The 23857-nt window shown below is 42.8% G+C and overlaps 2 protein-coding genes, 1 non-coding gene and 1 pseudogene across 3 annotated transcripts; all 4 read right to left on the bottom strand.

Moving 5' to 3' along the window:
• Nucleotides 1-8277: 8277 nt before the first annotated feature.
• LOC127136941 (uncharacterized) lies at nucleotides 8278-9063 on the bottom strand. The gene has a single exon (XM_051063451.1). It carries the CDS (start codon nucleotides 9061-9063, stop codon nucleotides 8278-8280), a length of 786 nt encoding a protein of 261 aa, XP_050919408.1.
• A 1195-nt stretch (nucleotides 9064-10258) lies between these two features.
• On the bottom strand, nucleotides 10259-11743 carry LOC127136942 (uncharacterized). The gene has a single exon (XM_051063452.1). It carries the CDS (start codon nucleotides 11741-11743, stop codon nucleotides 10259-10261), a length of 1485 nt encoding a protein of 494 aa, XP_050919409.1.
• A 4759-nt stretch (nucleotides 11744-16502) lies between these two features.
• Nucleotides 16503-18043, bottom strand: LOC127136943 (uncharacterized; annotated as a pseudogene).
• Nucleotides 18044-23523: 5480 nt separating this feature from the next.
• Nucleotides 23524-23630, bottom strand: LOC127077831 (small nucleolar RNA R71). Its single transcript, XR_007787600.1, has one exon. It is a non-coding gene; the product is annotated as a small nucleolar RNA R71 (small nucleolar RNA).
• Between the last annotated feature and the right edge of the window lie 227 nt (nucleotides 23631-23857).

Here is a 23857-nt window from a genome sequence, read left to right on the forward strand (position 1 = left end):
CAATAAGTGATAGCTACGTTAATATAAAGTCATAGTCTATTCAACAGAGCGAGAGTTTGAGAAAAGACTTTTAATCAATAGTGTCCACTGAAAAGATTTATTTTAAAACCAAGAAAACAACGAAGAATTGATTCCCTAATTACGACGAACTACATACCGATATCCGCTTAATTAATATTTAACCTAGATCTTATTTTAGTTTTAACCTTTCCCCCAAACAACCAAAGTATCATCCGCCTTAGCTTTACGAAGTAACCTTAGAAAACGGTATATCGATTCATAAGTCCCTGTGGGATCGATATCTTTTAAAACTACGCGATAGAACTGTGCACTTGCAGTTAGTACCCCAATCGACTCATAAAGTCGCGATCAGGGACACCGTGATCAAATGAGGATCCCGAGATTAGGGTTTTGCTTCATCGAGAGGACAAAGTTGAATCGTAAATGTTGGGCACAAAACACAAGCTTCAAGAGCTGCCTCCACTTATGGTTTGATTGATTGGGCCACCTTTAGTTGTAGAGAAACCTTAGCTTCCACTAAATGCAAGCGCAAAAGCTAGGAATCCAAGATACTTGTCCTCTTGTATTGGACCATGATTATGCAGATGATATGAATGATGTGAAGACCTGCATATGACTGGGGTTAGTGACCTAGATGAACTTTGTGAAAGATAGGGTGAATTTTGGGGTATGACAGCTACCCCTATTTAATCTTCTCAAACCTGAATGTATGGATAGTAACAGCTTCCGAACATTCAAGGTAGGAGAGGATTAAATACTAGAATATCGAAAAATTTGTCCACCGGGAACAAATGAAATGTGAAGATAGGTCACAAAGAAATTCTTCACTGAGATATAGGGTGAACAAACTAGCTTTTGTGCAGGCAGCTGCTGGGGATTGAAATGTTATCTGGTCGAAGGATATTTATGGAAGGTTGGGGATGCACGACATGCGCATGATGCTGATGCAATATGATTGATTCTTCTTTCTCAACAGGCTCTCTGTTTTTTTTTTGTTTTTTTTTATGAGCAAGCTTTTCATTTTTCTTTTCCGAAACTCTCTAGCAAGCACTGAGAATATTTTTCCGTCGGGGGGAAATGGGTGAAAGATTTTTTTGAAACATGGTTTACCAAGTGGAACCTGGACTTTATTTTTTTGTTTATGACTGGGAAGAAAGAAAGGGAAGGAGACCAAACACAATTCGTCTTTACTGAAGGATGAGTTCCGAAGTTGACCTTATCGGAGAGAGGAGAAAGGGGTAAAGGGAGGGGCTCCGAAGTTAACCTTATCGGAAAGAGAAGAAATGGATCCCAAAGTTAACCTTATCGAGGAGAGAAGGGAAGTATCCTGAAGTTAACCTTATCAGGAAGAGAAGAGAAGTATCCTGAAGTTAACCTTATCGAGGAGAGAAGGGAAGTATCCTGAAGTTAACCTTATCAGGAAGAGAAGAGAAGTATCCTGAAGTTAACCTTATCAGGAAGACAAGAAACAGATCCCGAAGTTAACCCCATCGGGAAGAGAAGAGATGGATCCTGAAGTTAACCTTATCAGAGAGAGAAGAAACAAATATGGGATTCCGAAGTTAACCTTATTGGAAAGAGAAGAAGTGGATTATGAAGTTAACCTTATCAGGGAGAGAAGAATGGGGATACGGATTTCCGAAGTTAACCTTATCGGAAAGAGAAGGAGTGGATCCTGAAGTTAACCTTATCAGGAAGAGAAGAAATGGATCCCGAAGTTAACATTATTGGGGGAGAAGAGAAGTTTCCGAAGTTAACCTTATCGGAGAGGGAAGAAAATGGTCCTGAAGTTAACCTTATCAGGAAGAGAAGAAATGACGACATCGCTGGGGAAACATTCCAAAGTTAACCTTATTGGAACTGGAGAAGGACATAGGGGGGCCCCGAATTTAACCTTATCGGAAAGAGAAGACATGGAAAAAGGGGGGTTCCGAAGTTAACCTTATCGGAAAAGAGGGAAGGTATCCTGAAGTTGACCTTATCAGGAAGAGGAAAAAAGAACCCTGAAGTTTACCTTATCAGGAAGAGGAAAACATAGACCCTGAAGTTAACCTTATCAGGAAGGAGAAATATGGACTCTGAAGTTAACCTTATCAGGAAGAAAAGAAATGAATACGAGTTTTCGAATTTAACCTTATTGGAAAAAGAAGAAAGATGTCCTGAAGTTAATATTATCAGGAAGAGAAGAAATGGATCCTGAAGTTGACCTTATCAGGAAGAGAAGAGATAGAAACAGGCTTCCGAAGTTAACCTTATCGGAAAGAGAAAAAACGGGGCCCGAAGTTAACCTTATCAGGGAGGGAAGAAACAAATATGGGATTCCGAATTTAACCTTATCGGAAAGAGAAGATAGGTATCCTGAAGTTAACCTTATCAGGAAGAGAAGAGAAACGGCCCCCGAAGTTAACCTTATCGGGTAGTATCCTGAAGTTAACCTTATCAGTAAGAGAAGAAATAGGCCCTGAAGTTAACCTTATCAGGCAGAGAAGAAAGTTTTCGAAGTTAACCTTATCGGAAGGGAAGAAGGGGTCCTGAAGTTAACCTTATCAGGAAGAGAAGAAAGTTTCCGAAGTTAACCTTATCGGAAGGGAAGAAGGGGTCCTGAAGTTAACCTTATCAGGAAGAGAAGAAAGGCAGAATGGTTTTCCGAAGTTAACCTTATCGGAAAGGGAAGAAACAAGTTATAGCCATATGACTCATTCTAAAGTGAATGGAAGGCTTGGTCAACATATTCAACTTGCAAAGACACACAGGAAGGTCTGAGATTGTATATATTTGATACGGCTGGGATATGGTTTGGCCAATGGAACTGGACTTACAAACGGTTCTCCCAATTGGGACCGAACGCTGCAGGGTATTGCAAGAGGGTTTATCCACTAGGTTGGATTCCAGGAAAGTGTCAACGGAAATGGGCCATTGAGTAGTGCCAAGAGAGTTTTGGACTTGTTTCTTTCTCATTTAGAGAGCTTCATGATTATATCAAATGATATACATGAGATGATATGAGTTATGCATGACAGGCTTATACAATGGTATGAGGGTCCCCGAATGCCCCAAGTTTGGGCGTGGTGTGCTCTGAATAGCGACACATCTGCTCGGGTTACAAGGCCTCTGATTTATGGGGTGTGAATTGCATCTCGCATGACTTCCCGCCTTCTCACCCTCCCACTGCTGTTGGAAGAAGGGGCCTGCCGTGAACCCTCTGATACCCAGACTGGCGCGTAAACACACAGGGGGACTACCAAGGCGAATGACAAATCTCCTTGGTCATATTCTCACAGGTCTGAGGGCAATCTTATATCTTCGTGTGATGTATGCAACAAAAATGGGCATCATGGTTACCTTTAGACACTCTGTGATCAATGTAAAAATCGAATTTTCATTTCAGCGTTACTGTTGTTATCCCCAAAATTTTCAATGCGTTGTTTATATAGAAATAACAGTTATATTTCGCACACAAGCAAAAAGAAAAAAAACGAGGAGATTCTGAATGAAGATTTTATTGATTGAAAACGGGCCCGTAAATGGGCGTTTACAATAAGGAAGCAACTCCTAAATGAGGTAATTGCATGAAAACAAATTGGCAATAGGAAAATCCCGGATTTCCATTAAGGTCCAATCATGCTATAGCCGTTATACTTTCTGAATCTTCACACTTTGCCCCAGTCGATAATGACTGGATTGATCCCTCCGTTCGGGTTTCCATTGCTTAGGAGGACATATCCACGGACCCTGAACAATCTGCAGTCTTGCCTATCAATCCCTAACTTTTGCCTAGACCGCCCTTTTGGGTTTTCGACCTAGCGGAATACCTTTTTTTTTGCCTAAGTTGTCCCTTTGGGAGAGGATCAACTTAGCGGGTTTTCAATTCTTTTGTTTTATATCCCTAATTTTTTCCTGGACCTTTTCCTTTTTGCGGTCCAGCGGGATGCCCATTTTTGCCTAAGTTGCCCCTCGGGGTAACCAACTTAGCGGGTCATATATCAGGCATAATATTTTTTGACTGCGTCCGCATTTATGGGTGATGCCAGATCGACCCCATCCATAGTCGAGAGGATCAGGGCTCTGCCTGAGAAAACCTTTCTCATGACATATGGTCCTTCGTAATTAGGTGTCCACTTTCCCCGAGGGTCTGTGTGGATAAGCAGGATCTTTTTGAGTACCAGGTCACCAATCTGGATATTCCTGGGACGTACTTTCTTATCGAAAGCCGTCTTCAACTGCTTCTGGTAGTCTTCCACCGACTGGTGGGCCAAGTAATCAGACAAAACACTTCCTTTGATGGCTTTTTGGGTGACATGTTGAATGTCGTACTCCGTCAAGGCCATCTGCCAACGGGCAACCCTCCCGACCAGAGCAGGTTTCTCAAAGATGTACTTAATTGGGTCCATTTTGGAGATTAGTAGAGTGGTGTGTGTCACCATGTACTGCCTTAATCGTTTGACGGCCCAGGCGAGGGCGCAACAAGTTTTTTCTAGCAGTGAATACCTCGATTCGCAATCAGTGAACTTCTTGCTAAGGTAGTAGATGGCATGTTCCTTTTTACCTGTTTCGTCGTTTTGACCCAACACGCAGCCCATAGAGTCCTCTAGAACTGTCAAGTACATGATAAGTGGTCTTCCCGGTACCAATGGTATCAAGATGGGTGGCTCCTGGAGATACTGCTTTATCCTCTCAAAGGCTCTTTGGCAGTTCTCGTTCCACTTGACGGCTTGGTCCTTCCGCAAGAGCTTGAAGATCGGTTCGCATGTGGCAGTCAGGTGCGATATGAACCTGGCTATATAGTTCAACCGTCCTAAAAACCTACAAACTTCTTTTTCTGTTCTCGGTACGGGCATAACTTGTATGGCTTTAACTTTGTTGGGATCCACCTCAATGCCACGTTGGCTCACGATAAAACCTAGCAACTTGCCAGATCTTACTCCGAACGTGCATTTGTTTGGATTAAGTCTCAATCGGAACTTCCTCAGCCTCTCAAACAGCTTGTACAGGTGGGTGAGGTGTTCCTCTTCTGTTTGGGACTTAGCGATCATATCATCTACGTAGACTTCAATCTCTTTGTGGATCATATCATGAAAGAGAGTGACCATAGCTCTTTGATATGTTGCCCCAACGTTCTTCAGGCCGAACGACATGACTTTGTAGCAGAAGGTCCCCCACGGGGTGATAAACGTTGTCTTCTCCCTGTCTTCTGGATCCATTTTGATTTGGTTATATCCCGAGAAGCCGTCCATGAAGGAGAATACAGAGAATTATGCGGTATTGTCCACTAACACGTCAATATGTGGCAGTGGGAAGTCATCCTTTGGACTAGCCCTGTTCAGGTCTCTGTAATCCACGCACATGCGTACCTTGCCATCCTTTTTAGGTACAGGCACGATATTGGCAACCCACTGGGGGTAATTCGCAACTGCTAGAAAACCTGCATCCAACTGTTTTTGAACCTCTTCCTTGATCTTGATAGCCATATCAGGTCGAGTTCTTCTCAGTTTCTGCTTCACTGGAGGACAGTCCTGTTTAAGCGGCAAACGGTGCATCACAATGTCTGTGTCTAACCCAGGCATATCTTGATATGACCAAGCAAACACATCGACATATTCGTGCAATAACTCAATCAGCCTCTTTTTGACCTCGGCATGTAGGTCGGCGCCAATCCTGATTTCCTTCTTGCAGTCTTTGGTTCCAAGATTGACAATCTCCAATGACTCTTGATGCGGTTGAATCAATTTGGACTCCTGCTGTAGTAGCCTGGCTAGCTCCTCTAGGAGTTCACAATCTTTGTCACAATCTTCCTCGGCTTGGTAGATCAGACTCTCGAAATTATAATCAGCCATAGCATTTTTGTTGTCAATGGAATCCGAGTCGGATCTGCATGAGTGATTCATGCTTTATTTTAGAAAAAACCTATTTTTTTGAAAAAAATGACAAAAGAAAGACAGAGAGCGAAATTGTATGCGAAACACTCATTTTATTTCATTTAAAACAATGATGAAAACAACGGGGGCCCTACAGGTTCTCCTATGCCTTGGGCACGGGCATAGGGATCCGAAATGAAAAATAGAAAATTACGTTTGACAGAAAGTGACTTCAGGTAGGTCCACTTCTATCCAATTGTGGAGCTGTTGTCCCGCGGTTTTCTTGAGCACGAAGCAATCGGCTTCTGAGGTATTAAGGTCTTCCCCCACCATGGTGACCTGTTCCTGGAAGAGATGCCCAACGCTTATGAAGTTTCCCGGAATAGAGAGGGCCATCTCGTCGCCCCCTATGGGTGTATTTTACCGGGTCGTCTGTTCTGGGTGGTACCCTAAGCCAAACCTATTTTTGTTGACAGGCAGCTCCAAGATTCTCCCCCATCCCTCTGGATGGCCTACTTTTATTATTGTCTGAGCATCCTTTAGGGACGACATTGGGAGCTCAGATTTTCTGGATGCTCTTCTGTTGAGGGGATTCATCAACACATTGGCGATCTCGAATGCCTGAAAGGGTGTTTCATGAATCTCCCCATCCACTTCAACATACCGGAAGGAGGATGGTTGGCTGACCAAAATGTCTTCTTCCCATCGATGGTGACCAACTTGTCACTGATGATAAACTTCAGTTTTTGATGGAGGGTAGAGGTTACTGCCTCTGCAGCGTGGATCCATGGGCGGTCCAAGAGGCAGCTATATGCTGGATGGATATCCATCACATAGAAGGTCACGAAGAAGGTGTACGGCCCAATCTTGATGGGAAGGTCCACTTCTCCGATGACTGATCGACGTGAACCATCGAACGCTCACACTATCAATGCACTAGGTTTCATTAGTAGGCCCTTTATTGTCAGCTTGGTGAGGGAAATCTTCGGAAGCACATTTAAGGAAGACCCTGTGTCCACCAGCACCCTGGACATTATCGTGTCAGCGCACTCTATGGATATATATATAAGGCTTTGTTATGATTTTTGCCCTCGGGAGGCAACTCATCATCGCAAAAGCCTAGGCATCCTTTCGAAGCTATATTAGCCACTACCCCTTCAAATTGGTTGACGGTGATTTCTTGGGGCACATGGGCGGCGCTGAGAAACTTGAGTAGAGCATCTCGATGGGCCTCGGAACACAGTAGTAGTGACAATATAGAGATCTTGGACGGTGTTTGGTTGAGCTGATCAACCACTTTATAGTCGCTCTTCTTTATGATGCGGAGGAACTCTTCCACATCATCCGGCATAACTTTTCCTTGAGTTTGGGTTTGTTCCTGCTCCGGGCCGGCAAGTTGCTTACCCTTGCTCTTGGCGTTAGTTCCAAGATTCTCTTTTTCTGGTGGGGATGGTGGTGCAGCGAATATGCGGCCGCTTCGGGTCATGCCGCTAGTGCTTGTAATGTTCACTACTGACTCTTGCACTTCCACTGATTTCTGTACCTCGGAAGGCTCGGGAACTTCAGAGGGTACATGGATTACCAAAGTCTTTCGAGCTTTGGCAGTCCTCTCTTCGAGTCTTCGCCCATGCAGATAGGCTGTGGAGTTATATTTCCAGGGGACGACCTTGGTGCTTTCGTACGGGAACGAAGCCGGTACATCGATTACCAAGGGCGTCGCGGGAGCATTCTCAACAGGTATATGTACCAGATAGTAAGGTATCTCCAGAGTAGACACCTCGATGGCTACTGAGGAATGTTCTACTAGGAAGATACCCTGATCTATCAGCATTTGAACACCTACTCTAAGCTCTTCACAACCTTGTGGGGTATCCCCACAACGCACACAGTCATCCGTGCATCCAGGGAACACGTTCCTTAGGAGCAACTATTTCTTCACTTCCAGTAACGGAGTCTTTATCATGTCGACCTTTGAGATACGGTCGACCACAGCGGACCCTTGGATCATGTTCACGGGATATCCGGCGTGAGGAGGCATCAGATTGTTGTTGACATTGGGCCTTGCTGCGAACGATATGGCCTTTGAGTCGAGGAAATCTTGCACTTTATACCTGAACGCTTTACAGTTATCAAGAGTATGGATGGGTGCCCCAGTATGGAACTCGCATCGTGCGTTTGCATCGTAGCCCGGTGGGAGTGGGGACGGTGGGGGCTTGGCTTTCCTAAGCTTAATAAGAGAACAGTTCAACATATGGTTTAGTAGTTGACTGCAGCTCATAGGAAGAGGATCGAGTCTCCTCTCTTGTCTTCTGGGACGTTGTTGGCCAGGTGGGTATTGTTGATAATTGTTCGGCCTGGGAGCGTACGGCTGCTGGTACTGAGCAGGCGGCTGGCCTGGGACTTACTGTGGAGCGGCAGGAATAGCGTATGTGGGTGGTTGATAGTGGTTGGGGGTCACTTCTGCGACCTGATAATACGGGGTTCGGTAAGCCTTACCCTTCCCCTTGGATGTTGATGCGGCGTTGGTCTCTCCCTCTTTTTTCTTGGGAAAACCACTGTAAGGTTTCTTCGCCCCATTGGCAGCATTAGCGGGGTTCGGGATCTTTCCGGCCTTTACACCACTTTCAATTCTTTTGCCAGCAACGACCAGATCAGAGAACCCAGCCGATGTACTCCCTACCAGCCTCTCATAATATGGGCCTTGAAGTGTTCCCATGAACATATCAACCAGCTCATTCTCAAGCATAGGTGGTTGGACCCTAGCAGCTAGGTCCCTCCAGCGCTGTGCGTATTCCTTGAAGGATTCTTCGGATTTCTGAGTCAAGCTCTGGAGTTGCGTCCTATTTGGCGCCATGTCAGTGTTATACTGGTAGTGCTTCAAGAAAGCTTCAGCTAACTCTCTCCAAGAACGTACATGCGAGCGTTCAAGCTGCATGTACCATTCGAGGGATGCTCCGCTGAGACTGTCTTGAAAGAAATGTATCAGCAATTTTTCATCGCCCGAATACGCAGCCATTTTCCTGCAATAAGACCTGACATGGGTCTTGGGGCAAGTGTTTCCCTGATATTTCTCGAAGGCAGGTACCTTGAACTTAGTTGGGATCTTGATCCCTGGGACTAAGCGCATATCAGCAGCCTCCAGCCCGAAGGTGTTAGGGCCCTCAATGGCTCGAACTCTTTCATCCATCATCTTGAGCTTCCTTTCAAGTTCATTTTATGGTGGCCCGAAAGGTTCATACACTGACTCATTCCTAGGCATGAAGAAGTCTCCATCACGGTCTTCTGTACCAGCTTGGGAACCCCCCTGGATAGGGACATGATAAGTGTGGGCATCATTTGGATTGTTAGGCATTCCTTCCACATGGGCCTGATTGATGACCGGGATCCCATTCCCTATGATGGGATTAGCAGCATTCATGTTGACATTGGCCCCTGGGTTAGCCTGGCGATTCTCTTCTTGTCGATGGATGACGTTCTGCATGATGTCCATGAGTTGCCCCAGTTGGGCTCTCACTTGAGCCATCTCCTCCTGCATGGCAGTCTGGTTTTGCTCAATCCTTTCCATAGCTATCTTTTGCTTAGCTTGGGTGTTGTAGAAGTGGGAAGTCAGCTTGACGACGAGAGATACTGAATGAAAAGCCAAAATAATGGTGAGACCAATTGGGTGTATTATGAAATGCATGGGTAAATGATTGATGCATAATGCATGTTCATTTTTTATATTCTCGGGGAACCCTTATACGATTCATGGTGTGACAGTAAAGCATTATAGAATAAAAAGTTGGAACACCGACTTCACTCAAATCAAGCAATTTTATTCATGAATTTGAGATTACAATTACAAAGGTATCAAGTAAAGTAATTCAAAACATGGAAAAGGAAACATGGATCTATGCTCAAATGGTGCGTTTTGCTTTTCACTCCTTCATCTCCTTCAACTCAACTTTGAACCTTTTCATTATTCGGTCACAAAGGTAGAGGAATCGGAGTATGGAGTGGGGATTGGTCTTCTCATCAGCGTCCTCTAGGGCGTCATCTAGCCTCCAAGGAACTTCTTGGGTCAGTTCATTGCAGAACCTTGCCAAGCAATCATACTTGGCTCGGTATAGAGCGGATGCAGGTTGCAGTAGGTTAATGGACCCGACATAGGTGTCAAGAAGGCTATTCATCTTAGTCTTCTCCTTGAGCCAACCCAAACTCTCATTCTTCAAATCAGAAAACCGGCCTTTCCAGTGTTCGATAGTTGCAATGGAAATCTCAATCTGGTGGCACTTCTCATTCCATATTTGAGGGGTAACATAGGAAACCCTTATTGCCTCCTCTTTGAGGCGACGTTCCACCTCTATCTTGGCCTTGGCCTCGCGGAGAGCCAGCTTGAGATCCTAAATCTCCATGTCAGTCACATCTCTTAATGCTTTCTTCTCCTTGACAGCCAACTCGAACCAATGGTGGTTGTCCCCTCGTTCTTTCTCTGTCTGTTTCAGCTGTTTACAGAGAGAACTCAACCCCATATCCGCTTGAGCCAAACCCTCTTGGTACTTCTCTTTAAGATCTTCCTCAATTTTAGCCTTCTTTCTGCTTTCTTCCAAAAGCTCAAGGTCCTCCTCACTCTTCCTTTTCAGCCTAGCATGGTCTCTATCCAATGCATGGAGCTTCGATCGCAAGTCCTCATTTTCTTTGGTCAACTGTGCGATAGTTGCTTTCAATGCGTCCACTTCTTCCTTAGAAGCATGCACTGGTTCTGGTTCTGGAGGAGGAACCGAGACATCCACACTGTATGTCATCTTGACTTCCTTAGCCCTTTGCACCACCCATTGGCGGTACGGCTCTTTAGCTCGGCAATCACGCTTGCCTAGCTCTTTGCCTTTGCGATGAATCTGGGTCCAAGCTCTCTTAACCCTCTGCAACAGAGTTGGGTTCTCTGTTCCCACATCAGGCAAGATGAAGTCCTTTAGTAGTTTAACTCTCGGTTCATTCTCCATTGGGTATCCCAATTGCCTCAGGGCCAACGAAGGGTTGTAATTGATGCAACCTCGTGGACCCATGAGTGGCACGTTCGGGAAGTCTCCACAGCTCATGATCACTTGCTCTACGTCAGAGGCAGGAAGGTACCACACCAAAGCTTCGGCGGTGAGAGAAGCAAACTTCTGGGACCACCTCAAATCTTTCAGGAAGTCCACCCAAGGCCCCTTTTGAGGCATATCAGACATGAGCCAACCATACAACAAGGAAGCACAGCTCAAAACGACGCCCTTTCTCTTCTCATGCCTAGTGTGCAAGCAGTAGTACACATCAGACACCAATGCAGGGACAGGATTCCCAGACACAAACACACTGATGATGGAGCGGTTTATGTAGTCGTCGTCATTTGGGAACAGGATGACTCCATAAATCAGTAGAGCAAGGATGGCACTGAAAAGAAGCCATTTCCCCTCTTTTTCCAAGGCCCACGCCTTTTCTTCCAAGAACTTTCTAGCAAACCCCCTTGGTCCCAGACCAAGGGAGACCTCTTCAATAGGTAGATGAAGTGCTTCAGCGACTGATTCAGGCATCAATGGTTCGCCCAACTTAGTGAATGGAGGGTGGTCCTTCACGTACCAACCTAGGAGTCTCTCATACTCTTCAATAGTTGGAGCCAGCTGGAAGTCTTGGAACGTGAAACATCTGAGAGGTGGATCATAATACTGGGACAAAGCCACCAAAGCTGATACTTCTATCGGAGTAGTAATGAGATCGAGGATCCGCCCATATCTGCAGATGAAGTTGTTCTTCTTGCAAGGAGTCACCTTGTTGCGGAGAGTTATCAGGGTGTCCATTCTAGGAAGCTTGAACTTGAGTGGGAGGGTATTCCTTCTTTCTGAGCCCATCTTGGAATGTTCACTGCACAATCACAAACCTTTAGGGTTCTCCGAGAATAAGACCCGATGTATGTATGCACAATGCAATATGTTATGAATGCATATGCTACAAGAGGACATGATCACTGTAGATTCAAGGTGTGTTGGAGGTTAAGTTTCCCTGCAAGAAACCCATATACCCTCACGAGGTGAGTACTAAGACTTCTGAAGATGCTTAGATTCATGGGTCATGAGGCGAAAGTGTCGTCGTCGACACAAAATACTTATGGGCCAACAACACTTTCGGGATGACCTCCTCTAAGTGAAGTTTCCTTCAACTTCAAAAGCCAAGGCTTGTCTAAAGGTCCTCGGAGTCATGGACCCTCTTCGGAAGAATGGTCGTCAACGCGAAAGTGACTCACGTGCCAACCAAACTCCAAAAAGAATCTACTCCAAGCGGGGTCTTCGTACCTCCCCTTCAAGACAACTATGTCCGACGGGTCAATACGAATAGCCCTTCTATCTTAGGTGAACTCTCTAAGCCTGTGTATTGGGTTTCTCGCTCTATACTACCTATCCCACAAGATCAAAGCAGGATAATATATGACAATAATATATAATAGGAATGAATAAATAAAGCAAGTAATAACAAAGGTAAACATCCAAGGAAAAGGATACATGCAAGCTAGGCTTGACTCGCTTATGGGAACTCCATATTGTCCCCAGCAGAGTCGCCAGCTGAAGCGCCACGAAAAATACAGAGTCGCCACCGGATTTTATTTATTCCAAAGGAAAGGGAAAATAGCGATAAAACCCCAAATGAGAGAAACGGTCTCGCAACCAAGAGAGGATTTGGAAGTCGGTTATGCAAGGGGAAGGTATTAGCACCCCTCACATCCATGGTACTCCATGGGAACCACTTGCTCGTATCAAATGCGTATGGATGTTTATTTATCTGTAAGTTGCTTGCTATCGGGAGTGAGATGAGAGATGAGATGGGAGAGAAAATAAGTTTTAAGTTAGTGTGCTCGCCAAGGATTTGGGCCTTTGTGCCTACGTATCCCCATACGTGCAATAGGGAAGTCAGAGTTTCGTAGTTCGGCTCAAAATTGGCGTATTTGTTTGGTTGTTTTTACTGAACAGTATTGACGTTCACGTGCTACTGTTCACTTGCTTGTATACTCTGTCATGGGAGCGGAAAGTATTTGCTTGTTTGCGGTAAAGTGGATACGCTTGGTTCATATTCTAGCAGTTAAACATTACTTGCTCACACATGGAGGCTTAAGCTTCGTTCACGGTAGAACGGAAGTAACACGTCCTTATTGAAAGGTTTTGAAGTGTGCGCTAAGGCAAAAAATGATTTGATTTGTTAGGGTTGATTTTATGCATGGAGACAAGCATTAAACCCTTGGCTAGATATAGTCAGCGGTCCAATAACTCGGGAGTTGAGAGGACAACATGGTCCTAACCACTCTTTTTCGTCCAAAAGAGCTTTGATTATGAAAGGAGTTTGGCAAGTTTATTGGTTGGAACTCAGAGGGAGACAAGTCTCTAACCCTTGACTAAGTACAATCAACAATCGAAGTACTTGGGAATCGAGAGGACAATGGAGTCCTAACTATTCATTTTCTTCCTCATAGCGCCTAGATCTAACTTGTTTGAATCATTAGATGTTTTAGGGAGGAAAGTCAAGTGTCGGGTCCTCAGACTAGGTACGGCCGATAACCCAATTACTTGAATGTTGTGTACAAACACGTACACCCCATTTGCATTCCAATTTGTTATGAAAAGGTTTTGAAAAAGGAACTTGACGTTGAATCAAGTGTTTGAATTTATTATGAAAATAGTGAGTGAAGAATGGAGGTAAGAGATAAGATGAGTTCGAGAAGAGAATGGAGAAGAGAGGTGAATGATGGATCTCAGAGTGAATGGAGAATGCTTGACGTTGGATCAAGCATTGACGTTGCAATGGTGTGAGTTTTTATTAGGAAAATAACTTGACGTTGGATCAAGTTTCTTTTGTTTCTTTTGAAAATGCTTTGTTTATCGTTTTGTGTTTTATTTTTGATTATTAACATGCATAGTAAACTAGCTAGAAAGCAATAAAGCTAAGCTATTACATGATTAGGGGGAGGGGGACATTCAATCCATAATGGGGGGAACCCACACAATACAACACAAAGACATGAGAAGAAAACTACACTTTACAAATTATAAAAATAAAAGGAATAACTTGTAGGATGTTTGGATCTCTCATTCACATGCCACCACAAAAAAATACTATGGTTAGTATGCATTAATAAAATGGAATTTAAATGCTAATTCAAGTAAATGATATGGTATGATCATAATATGATGGTGTAGTGGTGATGATGAACAAACATATAGCAAATCAAATTAAAATGGAAATTTCAATTTAGCCATTAACCATAAACAAAATATAACCAAATCAAAAATGAGATTAATCGTGTACATGAGACTTAACATGGCAAATCAAATGAAATTCTAAACATGGCATGGTTAATCACATGAAAATTAATTCTGGAAAATTAAGAAACTAAACACAATATGTAAAAACGATTAAGCCTAATTTCTAACTAATTACCTAATTAAACATGCATTAAGCTAATTATCCCTAAGATTATGTTAATTCCTAATAAAAACTAAGAATTAAATCTAATATTTCTGTCAAGATTAAAAAACAGTATCAAAATAAATTGCAAAAAAAAAAATGAGATTAATAAACTCTAATTATGGATTAACAAGAAATTAGGAAGAAAATCATGTACCTAACCAACAGGGGTTTAACAGGAAGGAGATGGTGATGTTCAGCAAACAACCTAAAGCCCAATCTCAGGCCCAATCAAAATCCAGCGTGGAATTGGCCACGGATGCCACTAGAATTGGCCACGGATGCCACTGTAATTAGCGGCGTGGCAGTGGATTCTTGAAGCACGACGGTGACGTCGACCTCATTTTAAACGTCGCGAGCTACCATTGACTTAATGCTAATTTAAAGACAACACAGCTCCAGGCGCCACTGCGGTTATATGCTCCGCCGGACCGGAGGCGGTCCTTGGCGGCGACGATGGATTAACTCAAAGGAATCCTATGTATTAACCGACTCAAGGTGTCGATCGCGAACACGTCGGCGAAATCTCTACTTCCTTCCAGAGTTTCTCACATCGGCGAGAGATAATCGGAAATCCTAAAACTAAAACCTACGTCCGACGTCGATCTCCTAAAATCGGAGCTCCGGGAATTACGGCTAAGTCATCTACATATCTTCTACATCATAGCGGTAACAGAATGAAAGGAGAGAGGATTTGAAACTCACCTTGTCGGAGATTATGGCTGCGCCAACGAACTCTCTACTTCCAGGTGAGAAATCTTGTTCTGAGTTCTTTTTGCTTCACGTGTTTCCTCCGTCTTCCTTCTTCTGTATGAATGCGAAGCAATCTTCTTCTCCTCCAATCTCCAATCTAAGGAGATAACTTCTTCTTGAGATACGCCTGTGATTCGTTGTATCAGAGAGGATGATGAAGGTTAAAGCTCAACTGATTAGAGCTTCTGGTGTTGAAGCTCTAACAGTTACGGTAATGGAGAGCGTGTAATGAGGAATTGGGAGGGAGCTGTGAGAATCACGTGTGATTAAGAGTGATGTGTGATTAAGAGTGATGAAGATTGTGAGAGTCTAGCCCTGAAATAGTGAGAGGAAGAGTGAATTTATAGAGTGCAGGTTCGGATTGAATGGAGGATTGGAGTTAGGCTAGGAGTTTGTTAGATTAAACTCACTGAGTTGATCACAGACTCAGTTAGTTATTGGACACTTACTCAGTTAGTTATATGATTGCAATTTGGTTAGTGAGGAGTGTAGAAAGAAAGAAGCGTGAATGACTGGTTTAATGAGTTTACAAAGGAATGAGTTAGCAGCAGGGTCCAAACTCAGTTAATCCTAATTCTATTATTTATTTTGAATGAAAGTTATTTATGTTTGTATTTTATTTTTAGTGTTAATTTTGGTAGCCTTCTAATGTGAACTGTTGTTACTGCAGGGAAACAGAATCATCGTTGATGCTGCAACTCGAGTTGGATCATTCATTGTCGTCGTATGCACTGCCGTAACATGATTCACTTGATGCTTGCAGGTTAATGCTGATATCATTGGAGATGCTCTACACACTGCTCCTATTGAACCTGTAGAATTACATGATGGTCTGCTGCACATTCAGGTGCTATGTATGATTATATGGATGGCCACAAGTCTATGTAGACTGCAGCGAGTATCGTTCTGCAATAGGCCATGAAGTGCCGCTTTCTAGCTCCCGACTTGCAGCAAGTTTGCACTGTTTAGAAGCCAAGTGCACGTTTGGCATTGCATGGTTCGATTTTGATTTAGATGACACATGCCTTGCAGGATTTGTGTTTGGCTTCAAGTTCTTGTTCAAATCATATCGGTTCTCCGACTTTGACAGAAAAGGGGTTCCCCAAGAAAGATTGGTGATCCCAAGAGACAATGACAGCTGCTCTGGTTCGTACTCCAATTTAATTGTGGCAATGCAAAATTTTCTTTAGCTATCTTCGAACTGCTATGCCGCTTTGAGTTGAGATTTTTTGAATTCAAATCCAAATACCATGTCCTCCAAAGGCATCATAAATTCCTTACCAGACTGTAAATTGGTTGGCATGGCATAACAAAACCTCAAACCTCACTTTCACTCACGAGTAATTACGTAGTTTAAAAGCGAAGTAAGGGATCACAATGGAGGCACTGTTTGGATGGGATGATCTAATCGAATAATAATCTTCCATAACCATCCGAGCCTAACATAATATTCTCTGTTTTCAGGTCTCGGTGAGCCATATGCGGGGACTGGCAGTGCATGGCGAAAACGGCGTTACACATATCCCTAAAGATCAAAAGAATCCGTCTCTCATCAAAATAACCGGCCTTGACTCTCCAGCATAGCAACCAAAGGTTTTCTCACAAAATTTCATTACAGGGAATGCCTCTTTGGTTCTATTTGTATCATAGATGGCATGGGCAAGAAGTTTGACGACATTGGGATGTCCAATCAGCAACTTCATCATAGATATCTCATTCTTCACTAATCCAAGTGATTATACATCATTGCATATTATGTGTTTCAAAGCATGTTGTTTAGACATATGTACAGAATCACGAGCTGAGTAGACACATGAGAACCCTCCTTCCGCCATGACCTTGAGGACATTTATTTTAAGATTTCTAACATCTATAAAGAGGCCTTCGACACCGCTGCAACTTATGGCCATTTCTTTTCACTACAACTTTTCAATTGCCTTGCAGCTTCACACTTTGGTTCATTCCATCGGGGTTTCGGTTTTAGTTTATGTTGGTGATTACAAGGTTTATCTCAGTTGGAACACTAGTTGAAGGCCCTACTTCTGCGGTCATACTGTCAATACTTATTGATTCTGAAGTTCGCTTAGCTGAATGGCTGATATTTCCAGCCTGGAAACGACTCACTGCCTTGATCGAAGAATCACCGCTTTCACCAATACTGGCTGTCATAGTCACATTGTCAGGACTGAAGGTGGTGGGAAACTTCGGCCCACCACTAACCAGTGTTTTGACTGAGCAATGACCACCTGTAAATTGCCATCATGTCCATTCTACTAGCTCCAGGCTGAGTGACTGCTGTAAGGTTAGTTCGATCATCTATGAAACTGTCAACAGAATGGACATCCTCGACATCTTCATCATTAGATACGGAGGCATCTAAAGATACCTTGCTTCCTCCTCAATGAAGTCCCTCACTCTCACATTAGCTTGTTTCTTTATACCTTGGTCGTGCTTATATCGTGTATTACAGGATTGCAGGTCCAATGGTGTGCTGCAGTGTGGGTTTGATCAATGCTATGGATTTGTGAACCGGTTCAACTGATCCTTGCCGCTGCTGAATTTGCAGGATTTTATAGTAGTGCTCACGTGTTGGTTGTGCTGCAGCCTTATGTGAACTGATACCGGTGTAGGTTTTTGTTAAGCCATCCATGCATTATGGTCGCGAATTATCATGATGTCTCGCTGCTGATTTAAAGCTGTGATGTTTGGCTTGAGAAAAATGTTGTTTGGCTACGCCGTTATAGCGCGTATGTGACTTACTGTTGCGTTGCAGGTTTAACGCGTTGCAGCAGGTTGACGTCCTTGCATTGTGTGATGGATTTGTGGCAATCACTCAGCATGTTGTTGCTAGTCCACTATAAATCCAAATGCATAATTTTACTTCAATTTCAGCTGCAACACAAACTGGCGAACATTTGGCATTTCCCTTATACACTCCTGTGCTGCTACAGGCCCATTGTCTTGCATTCCTAAGAATGCAATTTGGAATTCCATTTTCTTGTAGGTTGGACGGTTGAGAAGTCTTGGAAGCAGGTTCCATGGGTGGTGCGGTCATTGCCTATCCTGGTGGTGCAAGTTGACTGCTGACGGATGTATTACAGGTATGAGCTTATTTCAACTAGAATTTTGGCCCGTTGGCTTCCTGGCTTGAACTCACTTGTGTACTGCAGCGTATGGTCATGTCCTACGGTGTAGCAGCTGGATTCACTTGTAGGAAGCTCGGGGAGCGCAGAATTGCTGACACTCAATTATTTGACGGCGGTCTGATATGGACTAGTAGCAGGATTCTATTTGATTGTACCACTTTGGTTTGCTAGGCCTCTTGTGCAAGTGTGGAGGGCAATGATTCATAAGCCTAGGACATGTTGGTCCTAACACGGTGACTCTGCAGAATATGCATCTCTGGCTCCATGTGGTTCAGCAAAATCATATCAGGGACGAACTTCCTCTTTGTCCTGGTTGCAAAGTGTTACACGTAAATCTGTCAATTGAAAGGCCATTAAACCACGACTTTGAAACAAGTTCATGGATGCGGTAAGCAGCACTGGAGGTTTCTTGTCATCCTCATATGGAAGCTTTTTGCTTCATGATAATCATCAAGTATTGCGGTTGCACCCTTGTGAATGGGAGATGCCGCCAATAGTACACCCTCATTCCCTGAACTGGTTCTGTTGGTCGATATGAGCATGAGTCAGGCCTAGTGCATTTGGAGACTGCTACTGACAGGGTGCAGGGCCTGTGCAATGAATACTGTGGGCCACATGCATGGTTTTACACTTGGTATAATGGGTTCATAGCTTAATTGCATCATGTGGAATGTTACTGATTTGGCATTACAATTGTTGTTTGCTGTCTTTTATGGTTGCAGATCATGTTTGGTCTACTTTACTACAAGTGTGTTACCAAGGAGAGATGGTTATGGTTAACTAAAGTTGTTATTAATTGTTCAAGGCTTTGTGACATGTTTTAATTCTGACCTGGCTTGGTATTCATGTTGGCATGACCTAATGAGTGTATGTGTGTAGGATTTTTGCAAGATGAAATGCTTGGTTCTTGGTCATGTGATGCCGAATTCTAACGGTAGCATGCCCTTATTTGGATTGCTTAGTTTGGTGCTTTAACATGGTCTGTTTTGTAATGATCACCCTCACTTGGATTGTATCATTGGTTTTGTAGGTCTGGACATGAGCGTGAACATACATTGGAAACTTGCATTTGAAACCATTATGAGAGCACACATGGGCTTTGATGATGAATCAAAACAAGATAGAATGGGATCTGGTCTAGGTTTGGGAAATTAGGGTTTTAGGATTTTAGGGTTGACTTTGGTCAAAGTTGACCAAAAAGTCAACTGTTGACCAAAGTCAACATTTGGTCAAAGTTGTTATTTCTTGTAATTTTCCATATTTTGGTGTAATGAGCATTGTAATGGATAGTACATGATTACTTGAATGAGATTGATTGTTTTTGACTTGAATGCATGACTTTGACTTTGAATGCATTGATGAACACCGAATCTTGTATGAACTTGATATTATATGGAAATGAATGACTTGAATTGCATATTGACTCGAAATGAATGGAAACATGAATGAGTAGACTCGATTGAATAAACCCAAGATTAATGGACCATCCACCATGATATTGAGAATGAAGTGAATGGAAAATGGCCTTCAATAGATAATAACCAAAGCCCAAAGACCAATGAAACAAGAACTAATGCATTGGGTAATGAGACGTGAATGAGGGATTGATGGAATTATAGACAACCATGAATGAACCAAACAAGGACCAGCAATGACCAGGTGAAATAATCAGATGAAATGAACGGGACAAGTGAGGGTTCTGGGTCTATGGACTCGAACTTAAACCAATGATCACGAGCAAGAAAAAAATGAACATGTAAGGCCATGAGGTGAATGTCAATCAAACCAAGGAGACCTCCGTACTAGGCCATGAGCAAGTGTGCCTTGAATGGATCTTGACAAAGAAAGTAAAACACACATACCATGGAATGATGATGAACCAATACAATGGGGCTAGGGACACATACAAGGAGTGATGACCATGAACTAGGGTTTAGGGACACCGTGATCAAATGAGGATCCCGAGATAAGGGTTTTGCTTCACCGAGAGGAAAAAGTTGAATCGTAAATGTTGGGCACAAAACACAAGCTTCAAGAGCTGCCTCCACTTATGGTTTGATTGATTGGGCCACCTTTAGTTGCAGAGAAACCTTAGCTTCCACTAAATGCAAGCGCAAAAGCTAGGAATCCAAGATACATGTCCTCTTGTATTGGACCATGATTATGCAGATGATATGAATGATGTGAAGACCTGCATGTGACTGGGGTTAGTGACCTAGATGAACTTTGTGAAAGATAGGGTGAATTTTGGGGTATGACAACGGGGACAACTAAGGCCTTTATATTTGGGAAGGTCAGGCACCTTGAATTTCTGGGGTAACACCACGTTCGGGACCAAGTAGAGGTCTCGAGCATCTATGCCAAAGGAAGAGAAACCCTCAATGGCCCTTATTCTGTCATCCAAGAGCTAGTAATCTGCAGGTCTAGCCGGATCAACAGCGGGAGGAGTGACCTGACTGGCCGGTCGAGAAGCTTCGGGAGCGATATGAGCGGGCATCTTTGGGGTGAACCACATCTGTGGCGGGTAGGAGAAACCCGGTGGCACAGTCTGAGCAGCTGTAGCAGGCTGAAAGTATTGCGTTCCAGGTTGAGCATTGGGGGCCTGAGGTTCCCCTGTCTGCATGTACTGGGATGCAGGGTATGTCATCACGGGCGCAGAGGTTTCCCCTGGGTAACCAAAGGGAAAGGTCGGGACCTGACCGGTGCTCGCAGCTTGAGCAGTCTGATTGGGAAGTTGAAAGTGGAGGCGCGAGCCTCGGTAGTCCTCTTCATCATTAGGGAGGTCGTCAGGGACCTGACCCTGGTTGTCGTCTGGCTCAACAACATTAACCGAAGTAGTTTGGAGAGTGGGGAGAGCCCACGGGAAATTGATAACATGAAACTATATCATATTTTTAGACTTGATTTAATTAAATTATATCGTTATTTGATTCAGTTTATTTTATATTATTCGATATTACTCGGTATTTTCTTATTATTTATTTCAGGTATAATCATTTAAAGCACGTGTGAAAAAGAAAGAAAAGGGGTGCAAAAAGAGGATTTTCTAGGAAAAGCAGCAAGCTGAAGCACCAAAGCCCAGCCCACGTTTGGAACAAGGGAAATGGCTATCACGACCGCCACAAACACGTACCGAGCGTCACGTCCCAAAACCTAGTGTTACGACCGCAACACATAGTGTGACGAACGTCACACATGTCATCCTATAATTTAGGCTTTACGTGCGTAACGGAGTGGACGCTTTCCCCTAAACTTTCTCCTACACTCGTTGACGCTTTGGAACCATACTGAAGATACTTTTGAGGAAACGGTTATTTTTATTGGTGAATATAAATAGACCTCACAAAAGCCAATTGAAGCTCTCTTCTCCGTGCAATATTTTTTCAGTAGTATAATTTTCCAGCACTCTAAATTTTCAAGCATTTTCTTTTCTTTTCTTTCCTAGCTTAATTTCCGAAGCATACAATTTATTTTCTCACGATAGTTTCTACACCGGAAATTATTGTGTAATTTTTACTGGATCTAACCTTACGTTAGATCATAGTATTTTATTTCCTTGTTTTTACTTTCCTATCTGATTGAGAATTGTGAAGAACAAATCCAACCGACTTGTGGTGGAGTGTTTGAGCATCGAAGCTAGGAGATAAAATCCAGATTTCTAGTAATTTTCCAGGTTCATTAATTAATTGATTTATTGTTTTAATTTACATATGCTTTGTTCCGCTGTTTATATATATTGTTTGTTTGATATGGCCGTATTTATGCATGATTATTGTTTATGCATGTTTATCATGTCTGGCTAATTAATTTAGATATCGGTATGTAAAGTAAGCAGAATAAAGGAATCAAAATTGAGTTGGTTTAAATTTACTTCAAAATATAGTCACTCTTTTTCTGGTCTCAATTTACAAAGTTAATACCAAAGTTTTTGTACGAGAGTAAAAGACATAAAGAAGTTAAAATCAATAGAACGACGGTTTGAGCTTTTAACTGGACAGTGTAAATTGAACATTAACCTTAAATCAGGGCGAAAGAAATTTTTAAGGTTAATTAAATTCTAATCATTTTCAAAAATTATTTTTAAAAGTTAAATGTGAGGACGAGAGTTAAGCATTTAAGTTTAATCATATAGTCTAAGTCAACAGAGCGAGAGTTTGAGACGAGGGCGTTTAAACGGTTAGTATTTTCTCAAAAGGAGTTTCCATAGATTCTATTATTTTCAAAAGTGATTTTAGATTTAACGAAATAGTGAGAGCGTATGTTAAAATATAAAGTCATAGTCTAATTCAATAGAGCGAGAGTTTGAGGAAAAGACTTTTAATTAATAGTATCTACTGAAAAGACTTATTTTAAAATTAAGAAAAAGACCAACGAAGATTTGATTCCCTAATTACGACGAACTACATACTGATATCCATATTATTTGATATTTTATCTAGATCCAAATTTAGTTTTATTTTTCCCCTTAATCATTAAAGTATCATCCGCCTTAGCTTTACGCAGTAACCCTAGAAAAACGGTAGATCGATTCATTAAGTCCCTGTGGGATCGATATCTTTTAAAACTACGCGATTAGACTGTGCACTTGCAGTTAGTACCCCGTTAGACTCATAAAGTCGCGATCAAGTTTTTGGCGCCGTTGTTGGGGACTTTTATTTAGTCGATATCGTAACTCTTCTGTTACGCTGTAGAGACTAAGGCAATTTTTATTTTTTCCTTCTTTTTCGTTGATTTTTATGCCACACACTCGCTCACAAGGCGAGCCGTACTACTTACGAATCAACAACGTTGAACGATATCTCCGATTATTACGACGAATTCGGGAGTATCGTGTTAGAAACAATCTTCCTCCAATCAAAATTCCTGATCTCAAAAATCTCCTTCCTTCGACGATACCAGCGATGGGCGAACCAGCTCGTGCTCTTCGAGATTACGCTGCTCCATCGCAAGATGAGCCGCATTCGAGTATTGCTCCACCCGCAATCGAAGCGAACAACTTTGAACTTAAACCTTCGCTGTTGCAGGCAGTGCAACAGAATCAATTTTCTGGAAATCCTACCGAGGATCCAAACCTTCATTTATCTGTATTTGTCCAATACGCTGACACTGTTAAAGCTAATGGTGTCACTTCAGAGGCAATTCGACTTCGTCTCTTTCCTTTCTCGTTAAGAGATAAAGCTAGAAGATGGCTTCAGTCTCTTCCTTCCAACTCAGTCACCACATGGAATGAGTTGAAGAAAGTCTTTCTTGCCCGATATTTTCCTCCAAGCAAAGCAGCTATATTGAGAGCCCAGATAAATGGATTTAAGCAAAAAGATAACGAGTCTCTCTTCGAAGCATGGGAAAGATACAAAGACATGATGAGACTTTGTCCACACCATGGCTTAGAAGACTGGTTAGTAATTCACACCTTCTACAATGGTCTCTTGTACAACACAAGGTTAACAATAGACGTCACCGTCGGTGGTGCGCTTATGGATAAACCTTACACCAACGCTTATCAACTTATCGAGAGCATGGCCCAAAATCATTATCAGTGGGGAAGCGACCGAGAAGTGGTAGAAATACCTCAAACGAAAGGTGGCATGTACGAGATAAGTAGCCTTGATCATG

This window comes from Lathyrus oleraceus, chromosome 4 (genome assembly GCF_024323335.1).
Source record: "Lathyrus oleraceus cultivar Zhongwan6 chromosome 4, CAAS_Psat_ZW6_1.0, whole genome shotgun sequence".
In the NCBI taxonomy this organism is placed as follows: Eukaryota; Viridiplantae; Streptophyta; class Magnoliopsida; order Fabales; family Fabaceae; genus Lathyrus; species Lathyrus oleraceus.